General features: G+C 41.0%; 1 protein-coding gene and 1 long non-coding RNA gene across 3 annotated transcripts; one reads left to right on the forward strand and one right to left on the reverse strand.

Annotated features, from left to right (window-relative positions):
- Positions 1-366: 366 nt before the first annotated feature.
- On the forward strand, positions 367-13,213 carry LOC5504249 (homeobox protein SIX3). 2 transcript variants are annotated; one of them, XM_032372532.2, is made up of 3 exons: positions 367-522; positions 8,922-9,572; positions 12,599-13,213. In XM_032372532.2, exons 2-3 carry the CDS (start codon positions 8,998-9,000, stop codon positions 12,753-12,755), a joined length of 732 nt encoding a protein of 243 aa, XP_032228423.1. In that variant the 5' UTR covers positions 367-522; positions 8,922-8,997; the 3' UTR covers positions 12,756-13,213. The 2 variants fall into 2 exon arrangements, with proteins under 2 accessions (XP_032228423.1, XP_001625159.2); XM_001625109.3 differs by lacking the exon at positions 367-522 and adding an exon at positions 5,001-5,280.
- On the reverse strand, positions 1,420-4,844 carry LOC116611895. Its single transcript, XR_004293711.2, has 2 exons — positions 3,065-4,844; positions 1,420-2,878 (listed from the first exon to the last, which is right to left on the reverse strand). It is a non-coding gene; the product is annotated as an uncharacterized LOC116611895 (long non-coding RNA).
- Positions 13,214-13,765: the final 552 nt, after the last annotated feature.

Here is a 13,765-nt window from a genome sequence, read left to right on the forward strand (position 1 = left end):
GCGTACCAGTTAAATTTCTCTACGCCATGTTTTCACAGATATCGGTATGCTTATCAACAAAGCACTCCCACGTCTTATTTCTTTATTTTTATATATGAATTATCTATTTTACGTTCGTTATTATTATAGCTAAATGGCTGGCTATCACTTGGTCTAGCATACTAGAAAACTATGTCATTGACTTCCATTCTAACTTCTCTGTGTGGGCAATATAAAGCCCTCTGGAGTTGTTAACGATAGCTCCATTATCCTCGGCACCAAATGAGGCGAAACTGAGTGAGATGGATGGGTATAAATCACGTTGAGGGCATGTCTCGATCGGTTCACATGGCTTCAGTGTCGAAGAATAATCAATAACACACTAGAGTCTCTCAGTGCGGTCTCCACCTCTCCTTGTATCAAGACCCTCGCGGGAGGCGTTCAGCTTATGCTTATTCGCTATGTTTGTTTTTTTTAAATTTATAACCTATACGCAATCCATTTGACGCGCACGCCGGATATTCTACCTTCCTCCAACGACACGTAAGTATCGATAATCTATGAGTCCGTGAACCCGTTAGCGTTAGTTACCCGAAAGCGCTGTCATGAACCCTCTCATTCTCCTCTCCAGCTAACTCGCAATGTGAGAAATGTGCGCTTTTGGAATTGATATGTAACTGTTTGAGCAGGCTCGAAAGTCCACGGTTTACCGCAAAGTACTCTGGATCTCTGAGCATGGCTAATTTATTTTTGTGGGCTAGTTGTAGCCATCTTGTTAACTATTTCGCAAGCACGCTTTTATACGGCAAACTGTAACATAAGAGACTTCCATTGACTTTTGTAGCTATTATTGATTGTTTTTTTTGTCCTAGCTCTCTTACGTTTAGTCTCTTCTCTATCTGTTACTCCTTTATTCAACTTTTGAATCATTCCCTTTAAAAAAAAATGATAGATTTCAAAGGGCGCAGATGGCAAATTGCAGTTACCAGGCTAAAAGATTAAACTGTCAGATACAGATAGTTGACTACGGATATCAGTTTCTAGGTGTAATGTCCAAATGTAATAACACGGATGGAATTGATAAAGAAAAGAGTTTTGCCTCCCAAATTAGATTAGGCAAGCCTGGCATTGTAAGAAGGTGACTAACAAAAACCTCACAATCAACCTAGCGTGCACATGATCACCTATTCCAATCGAGTTAACGTAGAAAATTTACTTGTTATCTCAAAGTTAGCGTTACGTTTTTGTTACCACAACTCCCGAACAAACCAAGAAATATCTGATATAGCGTGTCACATAAATCATACCCGACCGGGCAAACACTGGGAAAGCCTTAAACCCACGAGTTATTTGATTTGTAATATTGGGGTTCTATAATAGCATATTGATACATGTTTTTTTGTGTGTGGCCTCGTGAATCGTTTTTTTTTTCTTTTCTCATTTTATAAGTTTTGAAATATGACAATCTTAGAAATTAGTGTCAATTTTCAATGACGCTAAAGTCTTCTTCTTTGATTGAGAATTGTCATCGGGTGTCTAATTTTCAATCCCGTTATAAATGCGGTAAAAGTAACATGCTTTTTCTGCCATGATGCGAAACAAAATTAAGAAAAAATGTCAAATAATTTTTGCCACTAAAATTCCTTTTGGTGGCTTTCCAAGTAATGTTCTCTAATTTCCCCGTGGCTTTCGGTTCCCGCACGTGTACCGACAGGGTTCTTTTGTGTGATTTTAACGTTATCAATTAGCTATAGAACGGCACGAGTTTAAGAAATACTATACTCAAGCAGACAGTTTCGTGATTGGCATTGTACTGCAAGTATTTCTATGTCTTATCAATCAACAAATCAGATCAGTCATTCTACTTTAAATGCTTTCTGTAACCTCAATATCTACCATTCCGTTGGTTCGGTTCCCGAAAAAGCTCTATCTAGTTATGAATTATTCAGTGTATTCAGGTCTCGGTTCACCTTTTTGCCTATCTTGGATCTGTTACATGTTGGTCACTAGGTCTACTCTCGAATCATTTTTATCGCACATTTTGAGACATTCATCTTTCTTAAGAATTGCGATGATACACATGCGTCGCCGGAGATTTTGATGGACAGGACTAAAGTGCTTTCTACCTTTGCTGAACTCGAGTGTTTAGCGTAATTTGCGAGGATGGTACGATGGTGTGATCGTATGCTCATCTTCTGTACAGATCAATTTTGATAACATTTTCAAAAGTTCCGAAAAAGATACCCATATTTTGTGTCATCAGCAAAGAAAAACAAAACACAAAAATGGAAAATATAACGGCTGATTTGATAATAAATATATCCCAGGTTTTGGCACAAACTAAAATAAAAATAGTAAACATATCTACCCTCTTTGCATGTGTATACACACGAGTTATCCAAATAGAGTCAAAGAAAAACCCGACAAAGTCTTGCACTAAGTAATTGCTGGGCTGCGTAGTGAAATTGGCATGTATGGTTATTTTGACTAGTCTTTAAATTCATATATTTAATACCCCTAAATAATTGGATTAACTATGAAAATTGGGAGATGTTTGCTGTATATATTATCTAAACAATACGGCTTCAAGATCAAACGAGAAATTGCGGTTCCCCCTTAAACTTTTGCAATTCCCGTCGAACCTGAGCTCCAAATAATAACCGCTTCACTAATTACTGACTGAAGATACAAACTAGAGTTCCTAAGAGAATATTAAAGATGTTTAAGATGAGTTCGAGGAGTGGCTCGCTAACAGAATTTGAGGTTAATTTTTGTGATTACCCAAAGAACGCCGCACTACGGGGCTCTTTCTGGAGGAAGGTTGCAGGTGTGATAGAGTTTCCCTTTCAGCGAATCCAGACTTTCTCCCGTTTCACGTGTACTAAGACGGCTGTCCACCCTAAAGACCAATGTAACGAAGCGGTTGAAAAGGTTAAGGGTAAACGTATCAAGATGTAACGGAACGCAGATGAATCCTGCTCTAATTGACTCAGGCTTTAAGGACCTCTTCAAATAATCAATAGCTAATGTCTAGCAGTAAATTCAGGTGTTACAAAACAGCGGCTTATCACGAACATTACTTTACCTGCTACAAAACTAAATTGCCTTTAACTTTAATTGAACTCTGATGCTATTTTTCCATTAGATTGGCGCCCTGGGTCGAGGTAGGAGTCATAAGAATGACTTTTTTTCGGGTGAGTTTTCTTTGTGTGAGAAGGTGATTCTACGGGAGCGCTTGTAATACCCGTGTCTCCCAAACGTTTTTTTGTGATGTGTAGATATCGCTTCACACGTGCTATATTAAGGAGCTAAAGTGCAGGTTAATTGAATACCTTTGAAAAAAAGACAAGACAACAGTGAAGGCGACATGATAGCTATTCTATCGCTTTTTAAACCTCACCAAATCGCCCAAGGGCTGCTCTATAGATTATATTAAGCCCTTTCTTCTTGTTTGATCGATGAAGAGGTTTCAATACCACCCCGACTGTGACAAGCTCCTGACCTTAATATAATTATCCTGCTAGAGTATTACTATATTGTATAGCAGAGCTCGCCGAGGACAGCCACTAGATACTGAACTAGACGTTGTAAGCCTATCTTGTGAGTACCCATCTTAGCTGCGCTGTGGTTAGCAGATGTAAGGAGCATGCGTACCTGTCGCGCAGCGAGGGGCCGTAAAGGTTGAGTGTTTTCCAATATTCTGTTTACTTAGCATACATCGATACATCTCGCGCTGAGTTATTTACAAAAAACATTGAGCTGGATAATATCCACTGCCCTTAGGCAGATTTTGAATAAAAACTCAAGCTTGTTCCGATCGGCTCCCGGTCTAGATACGAGAAGGGATGGCCAAATGCTGCGCTACTCCGTGTTATACACTAATTGTGTTGCGGGCTCCAACGCTAATCACGTTAATGAGTCTTCAAGGAACACGCTAGCTGTGGTGGAATGGTGCCACCTGGGATATCACTGCAAGTCACCGAGAAGCTGTCAGATTTAATTTGTAACGTTTCCGCTAACGGATTGTGAACTCGCAAGGAGGAATCGCGCATGCTTTTGCGAAACCTTGGGTATTTCTAACGATGTGCGTGCGACCGCAAAATAGAGTTCCTAGCCTCTTGATTTTACTCTCAACACTTAAGACTTAAAACTGTTAAATATTTTGTGTCGAGTGGAGCGATAAAATCGGGTGTATAGATGGTTTAACCCGTGTCTAGCGAGTGTCCGTTTATGTTACCATAATTATTAGGCTTCTATCTCTTCATGTACCAGTGAACACGAGAGTAATCGATAATGCTATTTATCTTGCCACGCTGTTGTCTTCTTGAGATGCGTATTTAATGTGTAGATGGTTGAGCGCACATAATGTGAGCTTATTCTGAGCAAAGCCATATCAAGCAAAGCCAAAGAGGAGGAGTCGAATAGAGCACCTCGCTCATTGTCCACGACCAATCTGGCGTGAAAACCGGAAACCTTCTAGAACGCAATTCATTTACTGTCATCACTTATTTATGCTAGCTTTCAATTAAGAAGTTTGGCTGGATTCTGTTTACGACTCCTAGCCGACTGCTACGGCTCGCGAACCAGCACCCGCCTCTTCCACGCTAAGCCCCTGCAACTTCCAGCAGGCTAATTTACTCTCGGCGCGAACAGAGCTGCATATCTCGTTGATAATGCGGGGGGGCGTTCCTTTCTTTTCATTCAGCTAACCCAATCCATTCAACTAACCCAATTCGCACGAGGGTGATATAATTGCCGCTCTGAGACTTCATTGCTCCCTTGGCCTATTATTGTTGTTATTGGGATAAAGTCGTATTCCCTCAGGGAGTGTGGATATATGGTAGGACTAGCTCTGTCTAAAAGTGACTCACCCTTTATGATTCTGATTGTTCGCCTACACCCCTCCGTATTGTTGGCCACAAAAAGAATTGATGATACAGTGGGTCCAATTGGTTCGTCAAAGCCTTCTTCGCCCGAGTGTAGAGTCTCCTTTGTGCTCTGTCATTACCATATGACAGTCAATGCAATTAGTGCATTACAAGTACTAGTTAAGCGTAATAGGCTGACTTGATATTGTGTTTTATATTTAGTCTAATTCCTTAGTCTGTTTGTTTAGTTATTGTTCGAAAGCAAGCCCCCCGAGTTGAGATCTTTTATTTCTCGGGAGTAGAGCACGCCCCGACTCGCTACTATTGTTGGAGACTAAAAGCCTTTACTTAATGTAGTCAGTTCTCACGTCTGTGACACTGTTTAGGTTTGGAGCAATCCCGTGCAGCTTATCCCGAGATCAAACACCATCCGGTAGGTCCGCTTTACTAGTCTTGATTTGTAGCACTTAGCTCAGTATACCCCGGGGAGATCTGTTAGCCTGGCAGCATCCAAGTGAACTACTGAACGTTCTCAAAGTGTGTACTTGATCCACAAACTTTTCCAAATCCCACATCTTTACTAGCAGAGTTCGCTTTGATTCTTCTCGATTATTTTACAACGAGCTTCGTGTGTTAGAACTAAACCAAACATAACGGTACATAGGAAAACATTGAGTGTTTACTTATGTAAACAAAGTCGCCGCTTCGGCAGCATGTCACGCAGTATGAAAGTGCGGCCGTCTAGATTTCTCGTCCAGCCGTGATGGCCTTCCGTTCGCTCGTAACCGTCTCTTTCCGTGACTATGTTTTTAGTACTGCACCACACTCGCATGTCTTTCCCTTTTATTAAGGTTCGCTTCTCCGCCCCTCTATCGAGCCGTGTTTTTGTTGTGCCAGAACGATCGATGTCGTCAATGCGATACTTATCAATGAGATACTTACTTGGATTGTTACTTGAAGCTCTTCTCTTGCTGTTCTGAAATATAATTTTTTAACAAACACTTGTTGGTTTACTTTAAGCACGGTATTCCAATTATACGAAAACTGCAATCGACTACCAACGCGAAAGACACGGCGAAACCTTTTTATTTCCATAGCAATTCGCGTATCCTTTTCAAAAGTCGCAACTTTTTGCCTTTTAGTTTCGCTTCTTCTCTAGCTAGGCTTTCTGTTGTGGCATGATAGTAGTGATTGTTAGGAAGCAAAAGTTAGAACTTCTACTCATCCGCTATGCTTCTCTGTTAAAGGGAATTTACTCGGTTGGTGAAGCAGGAGTTCTGGAACGAACCTTGTCAAATAGAACTCAAGAAATTTGACTTTTCATAAGAACCATTCACAGTTAGGCAATCCTTAGTTATTAATGTTTAATTGTACTATTATATTCTCTATGTATACACAAGAAAAATGTTTTCTCGCCCGGTAAAAGGTCTTCACACTTTTTTCGAAAGAATTTCAAAACACGATAGGAACTATTATACTCCTCCAAACCAATATGAACTCTATCAGTATTGGCTTTATTATTAAATCGTGCCTAGCAATCTTATTACTTCCTCGTATTATACACTTGCCTTATCCAATTCAATGTAAATCTTTTCTACATTTTGCTGCTGATTTTTAATTTGGTCCACACACCGATATTTCTAGTTCTGTATTTTATTGCCTCTGTGCGGTTCACTAGAGGTCTCAATGTCAACCTTCTTCTAGTTTGTTTTATGATAGTGTCGGGAAGTAGACTACAGTGAGTGTATTGGAGTGGAGAACATTGTTTGAGTGATTTATAGCCTAAAGGTGTCACTCGCATAAGAGGGTTGTCCATGCCATGTTTTGTTCTGAGCGAGGTTCTGGCGATGTGTGTGTGCCATCGTGAGCGTAGGGTGTCATCTTCAAGTAGACAACACTCGAGAAAAATGCCAACTCTGTCAATCAAAGAAAACGATAAAAAGAACCCCAGGACTTGCAGTCAATAATATACAATAACAGAATATTTCCTCCCAACCGGAATGCGACTAAAAAGTGATTGAAAAGCATAGAACCTACTGGTTATCAATTAGTTGTGTTATTGAAAGTCTGGCAGGTTAAAGAAACGAACATGTCTTCGTTTTCGCCATGCGTGTTTTATTGCGATACTAAAAAGGCTATGAATACAAGCAGTGGGTCGATAACAGTATATGTATAATGATCCCTTAGTGTATGGAGTCTTTACAATGATTCTCTGAAGTATCACATATGCAAATAAACCACGCACCGGGGTGCCCCTTGTCACAATTAATTACTGTTCACCAACTGATGACAATTCGGTCAAATCATTAGCGGCAATTAATTTGTGTTTATTCTTTCGAGATACCTACACCCCTTCTGTTCGACTATATCTATGGCTGATGAAGAACTAAAAAGCCAAAAGCCACGAAATTACATCCAGGAACCCGAAAGATCCGCACTTACTTAAGTCCGGATGAACTTCTTGTTTTGTTTTTCTAAAAGATTGTTTATCATAAAACTCGGTGACATTTCGACCATTATAGTGCTGTGAGTGGTGGCAATCTCTGCTTGTCGCTAAAAGCCTTCGCTTTGGGCCAATACAGTGTGTTGAATTAGAGATCGCCTGACAATGCTTTATATATTAGTGCATTACGCCCGGTAAAATGGACGTGAGCACTCTCGCCCTCGGGATAGGTAGCATAGTCGACGCGAGTCGTTATGGAGTCTCACTCAAATGCGGGATTCAAGAGGAAAAGATGCTATCTCTTGCCATAGCTCATAAGGATTTCTCCCTAATGAATTGTTTTGTTAGTATCACGGTGGACGCGGACTTCTATCACAACGTTAAATCTGCGCAGAAACTCTCGAGTAATTACACAAAAATCGTCATAAAGTGCAGTTAAACGAAACTTGATTACATGCCAAAACCGCCCTCCAAACCAAACTCTCCTCTCGACAGATTTAAAATAAAGAAAACATTTAAAGGAATATATTTCTGGCAGGTAATTTTACGTATTTTTTAAAATTAATATTCGTGAAGCTTTCTCATTTCCCACACATAGGATCTAGCCAACCTCAAAAGGCTTAGATTTTTACCGATAGCAAAAACTTGGATTAAGAAGGCTTACGCTTTTTTTCGTATCGGCCAGTAAATACCGGGTGAGCGCGCTACAATTATCGTTACTCGAATCAAAGGCCTCCTGACATCTTAACTCGCCTTTCAGATCCTGTGTTGATATCCACTTTAGATAAGGGGTATATGCATTTCATGGTGGGAACATGATGATAAAAACGCGCACTGAGAATGTTTTCTTTCAAGAAACAGGTCAACACGTTCATAGAGTAAACCGCGTGTACGTTGAGTGATAGCACCAGCTTCGGACAGGATACCATGCAGTCGACTCTCACAGCGCAGACCGGTGATATTTTAATGGCAGTAGAAATGTGTTTCATGAAAGTATGATATCCAGTTGAAAGACAGGGCAGTGTTTGTTACCTATCTATACAGTAAACTGGGTAATTGGTCGAGCCAACAGGTTTGCGTACGTTTTCTTGTAATCTGTTACCCATGGAAGTAGCATGCGATTTGCCAAGACGTTTTATCGATATTTAATCTATATTTGTGGACAGAATGCAGATAGATTTTTACATTGAGATGATCGCCCTTTGCTGCACCTCTTAGCATCTGTCATCGAGCTAGTCCAAAGGTGACTATTCCCTGCGAAGAACCATAATAATAATCGAGATTTTGTCACCCTTGAAAGCGTAGCGAGAGGGCTCCTTCTAGAACTTGACTTTTCTATACAACTTGTGTTTCCCATTTCACACGCTTTTGTGGAAAATGTTTAGGGTTTTGTCATGTGATCCGATTTTTACATCCATCTGCCCGGAGCAATTGTGAGCTGAATGACACTTGCCCCTTGTCAATGTGACGTGTGGCCATGGTAACGAGGCAATTAGTACTGGAAGAGCCAATCAGATGAGATAAGCTTAACAAACGTAATGACCGATCGCAGTGATAATATGCCCCATGTTTCTAACTCTCTTGATAAATACTGACACTTCACAGAGATCTTACCACACCCCTATGTTTAGCTTTAATAGAGTGCATCAGCCGGCGGACGATCACATCTGACAAGTCTTGCAGTGCGGCAGTACTGCGACCGCGACCATGTTCGCACCGTTACCAGCGCTCAGCTTTAGCGCACACCAAATCGCCCAGGTCTGCGAGACGTTAGAGGAAAGCGGAGATGTTGAACGCTTGGCCAGATTTCTTTGGTCCTTGCCTGTGGCTCCGGGAACATTGGAGGCTCTGGGGAAACACGAAAGTGTACTCCGGGCTCGCGCTATAGTCGCATTCCACATGGGAAATTTTCGAGACTTGTATCACATACTAGAGACGCATCGGTTTACGAGGGAGTCGCACGCTAAACTGCAAGCGATGTGGCTTGAAGCGCACTATCAAGAGGCAGAACGTCTGAGAGGTAGACCGTTAGGTCCGGTGGACAAATATCGTGTTAGAAAAAAGTTTCCTTTGCCCAGAACAATCTGGGACGGAGAGCAAAAGACTCATTGCTTTAAGGAAAGGACTCGGAGCTTACTGCGTGAATGGTATCTACAAGACCCGTATCCGAATCCGACTAAGAAGCGCGAACTAGCGCAAGCAACAGGACTGACTCCAACACAGGTCGGCAACTGGTTCAAGAATAGGCGGCAAAGAGATCGAGCCGCTGCTGCTAAAAACAGGTGAGATTATCCGCAGTATTTCCAGTTTCGTGTGTTTGTGTACGGTGTTTGTTTGTATGCCAGCGCGCAGTGCGCGGGGTCGTAGGCCGATCGTACGGACGTCGAAGTCACGCAGAATTGCACTTAAATCTCAGCACGACACTAAAACCACGGGCTATTTCCTAGCATTGGGCGAGTGGCGGAATGGCACGCATATCGCATAGCCTTCTCCATTCCCTTTCAATTGGTTTAGGTGGTTTACGGTGTATAGATGCGCTAAGGGTTCAGTCTGATCGTGAAAGTTACACCACGATTGATATTCTTAGGCCATGTGCGCCAACAAAATATCACCAAATGTTCAACTACAAAATTGCATCTGGAAGCAAATAATGATCGAAATCTCAATTTGCGGTAAATAAAGCTAAAACTAATATAACTTTATGAGCCATAAGGCTTAATGAATACAATGTTGAAGCTGCTGATAAACAGTATTGCCTCGCAGCAACAAAGAACTACACTTAAATTTAATGTCGAGATTTGACCACACATCGATTCAACGACAATTTCTTAGTCTCTTATTTTTTCTTACGCTGTGATGTTTGGCATAAAATTGCCAATTTTGTCAGATACTTAACGGTGATTAGGGCAGTTATGTGGTTGTATTGTTTATTTGGGTGCAATCCAATGATTGTGGGTAAAACGCGTCGACAAATACTTTGTAGTTTGAAGTGGTTGACTCGCAGTTAAAGGAGAAAATTACTCGGAGGTTTTTATTCTATGTTAAGGACTAGCCCGATGGAGTTCATTACTTGAACAAGGTAAAGATCAATTGAGCGGTTGGCGAAGGGGAGGGAAACGCAAGGAAATTATAATCTCGCCAGGGCACCAACAAAGAGTCGAGGTGACAAAAGGGCGGACCCTACACCTAGCTGAGACCACTCAACTCGCTTTCGGATAACGAGCCCTTATTTAATGATGCATCATTAATACCGACGTGTGAATCTTTCAAATATTCATCAGTGCAATTTGTTGGCTTGGCCTGTGAAAATAAATCAAAGGCACTAAAATGTACCTCGACTGCTATTAACGCTTTTGTGCGACTTATTCTTTGTGCGCTTATGCGGTCGCAGCCTGCTAATAGCATTGTACTAGGGACTGCTTAGATTTGCGCATTCCTGTGCACGTTAGCAAGTGTAAAAGTAAGAAACACACTAATTACTATCTATTCAACCCGTTATAACTAGGTGAAGACATCGCCAGATTTGAGCTATGCCATAACGAGCTATCAAAAAGACCTCTATTCATTCCCAAGCAACTTTAACCCGCTACAAATATGTGATCGTAATTAAAAGAAATTGGACAATGATTTTTTGGTCATAAACCTTGTTCACACATTTTTAATTTTTTATTATGGCCTGTTTTGAGCCTCAAATGATCGTCAATGCTTCTCGTGGCCCGCCCTTTTTTAAGGAAAAACGGTTTTATTTCCCGAATTATCTGGTCATAAATTCATAGGAATCGGGAAAATCCGTGCCAAGATTCCATTAAGTCTAATTTGTGTTCGATGAGAAAGCAAGAAATAGTTTAGCTTTCTAGCGGAAGCGATCTTCCCTTGAAATCGTACACAAATAGGTGATTGAGAATCCCGGAATCGTACATATTTTGTAAATAATACACCAACGTTGATGCACTTACGCATTCCACCCGATTGTTTTGGCATTGCACTTTGATATTTATAGTAGTATGTACAAGAGCCTTGTGTAAAAAGACCTTAATGGTTCCTGAGACTCAAAACCCATCTCACTCTCAAAATGTTTTAGTGGGTCACTCATATATTGAGCCTCTTTTCCTGGTTTTGAGATCTCTAGCTCTCGATTAGCAATACTGTAATTGCCTTCACAAGCTGAGAGCTTGGCTTTCGCGGTACGAAAACAAGCTAAGAATCTCGCAAATGGAAATTTCTTCGCATATACGTTTAACAAAAGAAGCTCCGGTTAGGCTCTTTAAATTTGTTTGTTTTCTCCTTTTTGTCTAAAGAAGACATTGCGGTTTCTGGGATAATGTCTAATTTGATGGTGAAAGTCATTTTAGGATTACAGGGAAGGCTTAGAGGCGTAAATAGGACGTATATACCCTTCACAACCACACAAAAGAACAATAATAGAACATACTAGACTTAGTATTGGAACAACTCTAATCATCGGGCTTTCTTTTGCTTATACTAAGTGTAAGATAGTCACCACCAAACAGGAGCCTTGTGAGTTTATTTATGCGTCAGTGTCGTACGCGCTGAAATAAGTGAAGTGCTAAATGGTTTGATTTCCTAATCTAAGACTTGGTGTATTAATCCAGTTGGAGACTCGCATTTGCCTATCCATACTCAACACTAGTAGCACCAGTGATTGATACTCTGCAGTACTGATATGGCAATCGCCATGCGGGAACTTAAAACACCCTTACCCGGCTAAGATCTACTTGGCGCGCGAGCGCTGTTATCAAAACACACACTATTGAGTCGCCACTTCCTGCCATTAGAGAATTCTCGAGCCCTTACACGTCGCACGCCCGCTTTTCTAAACCCAAGCCTTTTAAGTGCAGATTTAAGACTAGCGTATCTATGATTGATAATGGACAAAACCTTGCTCACTGCAATGCGCCTTTTTGCCTCAAATCTAATGATTAGCGACGAGGGATTACTCTAGGGTTTTGTAGCCTTAAGGTGTCTTAACTGTAGTAATGTGCCACTTATTCTGTGACACTATAGTCAGGAAACTCTGGTCCTATTTCCTGTGTTATGCGAACATTGAGAGCTCCTAAAAAGTCCTTACTGCTAATGGGGTCGTTGCGCTACTGTGTCGCTGTTCAACATGTTTGGATGAGCAATTATTACCGAAAACCTTGATTTAAGGAATTTGTATATTAATTTTTGTTGACTTTTAAGGATTGTAACCGCTCTAGGGAAGTGAACAAAATATTTATTGCTGATGTTTTTGGTATCTGTGCTTTAGACTTGTACTAATGCTATATATCTCTGTGTTGTCTAACAGAATGAGTCAACAACAAGGGACGGATTTGAGTCACTGTAAACCGCCTTTGAGTCCTGACGAACTTTCATTGGACGATGAATGTAGCGACCTCCGCGAGCTAAAAAATACCCCGGTGTCATCACCAAACATCACTAAACTCTCCGAGCAGCGGCCCTGACTTGCTCCGCCTTGTTAGAACTAAGAGACGATAACAGGGCGATAGAAGGAGAATGACTTAAAATAAAATAAAATAAAAACTCCATTAGAATAATACGAGGAAAAGTTGTGTACATGAGTAGAAGATTTCGAAAAAGGAAGAATATCAAGAAATATATGTAGCTTTTAGTGCCTTCGGAAATCAAGTCACCTGTGGCGACCACGGATCGGGGGAGAACAGACGGGGACACATATGTAGAATTAGATTGCGCTAGACACGCACTTTTATCGGCTGTACAGAAAAAATAACATATTCTTGTAAATTGTTAGAAGATCTTAGGTGTTAGAATGCCTTTTAAGTCAGGAAGATAAAATTCCCTGTTAATAAAACGTAGCTTGTATTTTGGGCTGTTTTAAGCTCTTCGGTTGTACATTTTTGGGGGCTAAGAGAAAGAACAAATAAAAGAAAAATAATCAGCACACCTCTGAGCTTTGAGTTATGGTGGTAAAGTATAATTTACACGCGATCAAATGTAGTATTGGTTTCTGGCGTTTTTGCGCTTTTTAGCGTGTTATTGTTCGTCTTGAATACGTCGGTGCAGCTCTATTGTAGCTATTGTGAAGCCGGGCTACAGCTGCTGTTGTTCGTGCTTAGCGCCTCGTAAGAGTACTGTTTTGTAGTGTTATATATTAGCACCTCGGGATTTCTCTAAGTCACCTCTTTGGAGGTTTTCTGTTTTCGGATTGTAGGATTTAAAAGCAGCTTTAACAAAAGACGAAAGATTAACGACCCCCAGTACTCTTGTGGCGAAAGGACAAACCATAGCACCTTGGATAAAAACAATAAAGTAAATAGGTTTTATGTCAAAATACATAAATATCTAGAGTTGAGTGCTGGAGCTATCCTGTGTCGTTAGCAGGATGATAGTGCCAGGATTTCAAGAGGCTCTGTTACTGTCTGGGCCGCGAAGTGCAGTAAGCCGTCATCTAGAAGCGATCACACGGAGGGTGGCCCTCAACTCTGTCGAACAG

Source organism: Nematostella vectensis, chromosome 2, assembly GCF_932526225.1.
Source record: "Nematostella vectensis chromosome 2, jaNemVect1.1, whole genome shotgun sequence".
Taxonomy (NCBI): domain Eukaryota; kingdom Metazoa; phylum Cnidaria; class Anthozoa; order Actiniaria; family Edwardsiidae; genus Nematostella; species Nematostella vectensis.

What these genes read in the sequence shown, in the direction of transcription:
- LOC5504249 (XM_032372532.2), top strand. Translation starts at nt 8,998, where the DNA reads ATGTTCGCACCGTTACCAGCGCTCAGCTTTAGCGCACACCAAATCGCC. An exon ending in GCCGCTGCTGCTAAAAACAG is followed by an intron (nt 9,573 to 12,598) that starts GTGAGATTATCC and finishes GTTGTCTAACAG; the next exon opens with AATGAGTCAACAACAAGGGA.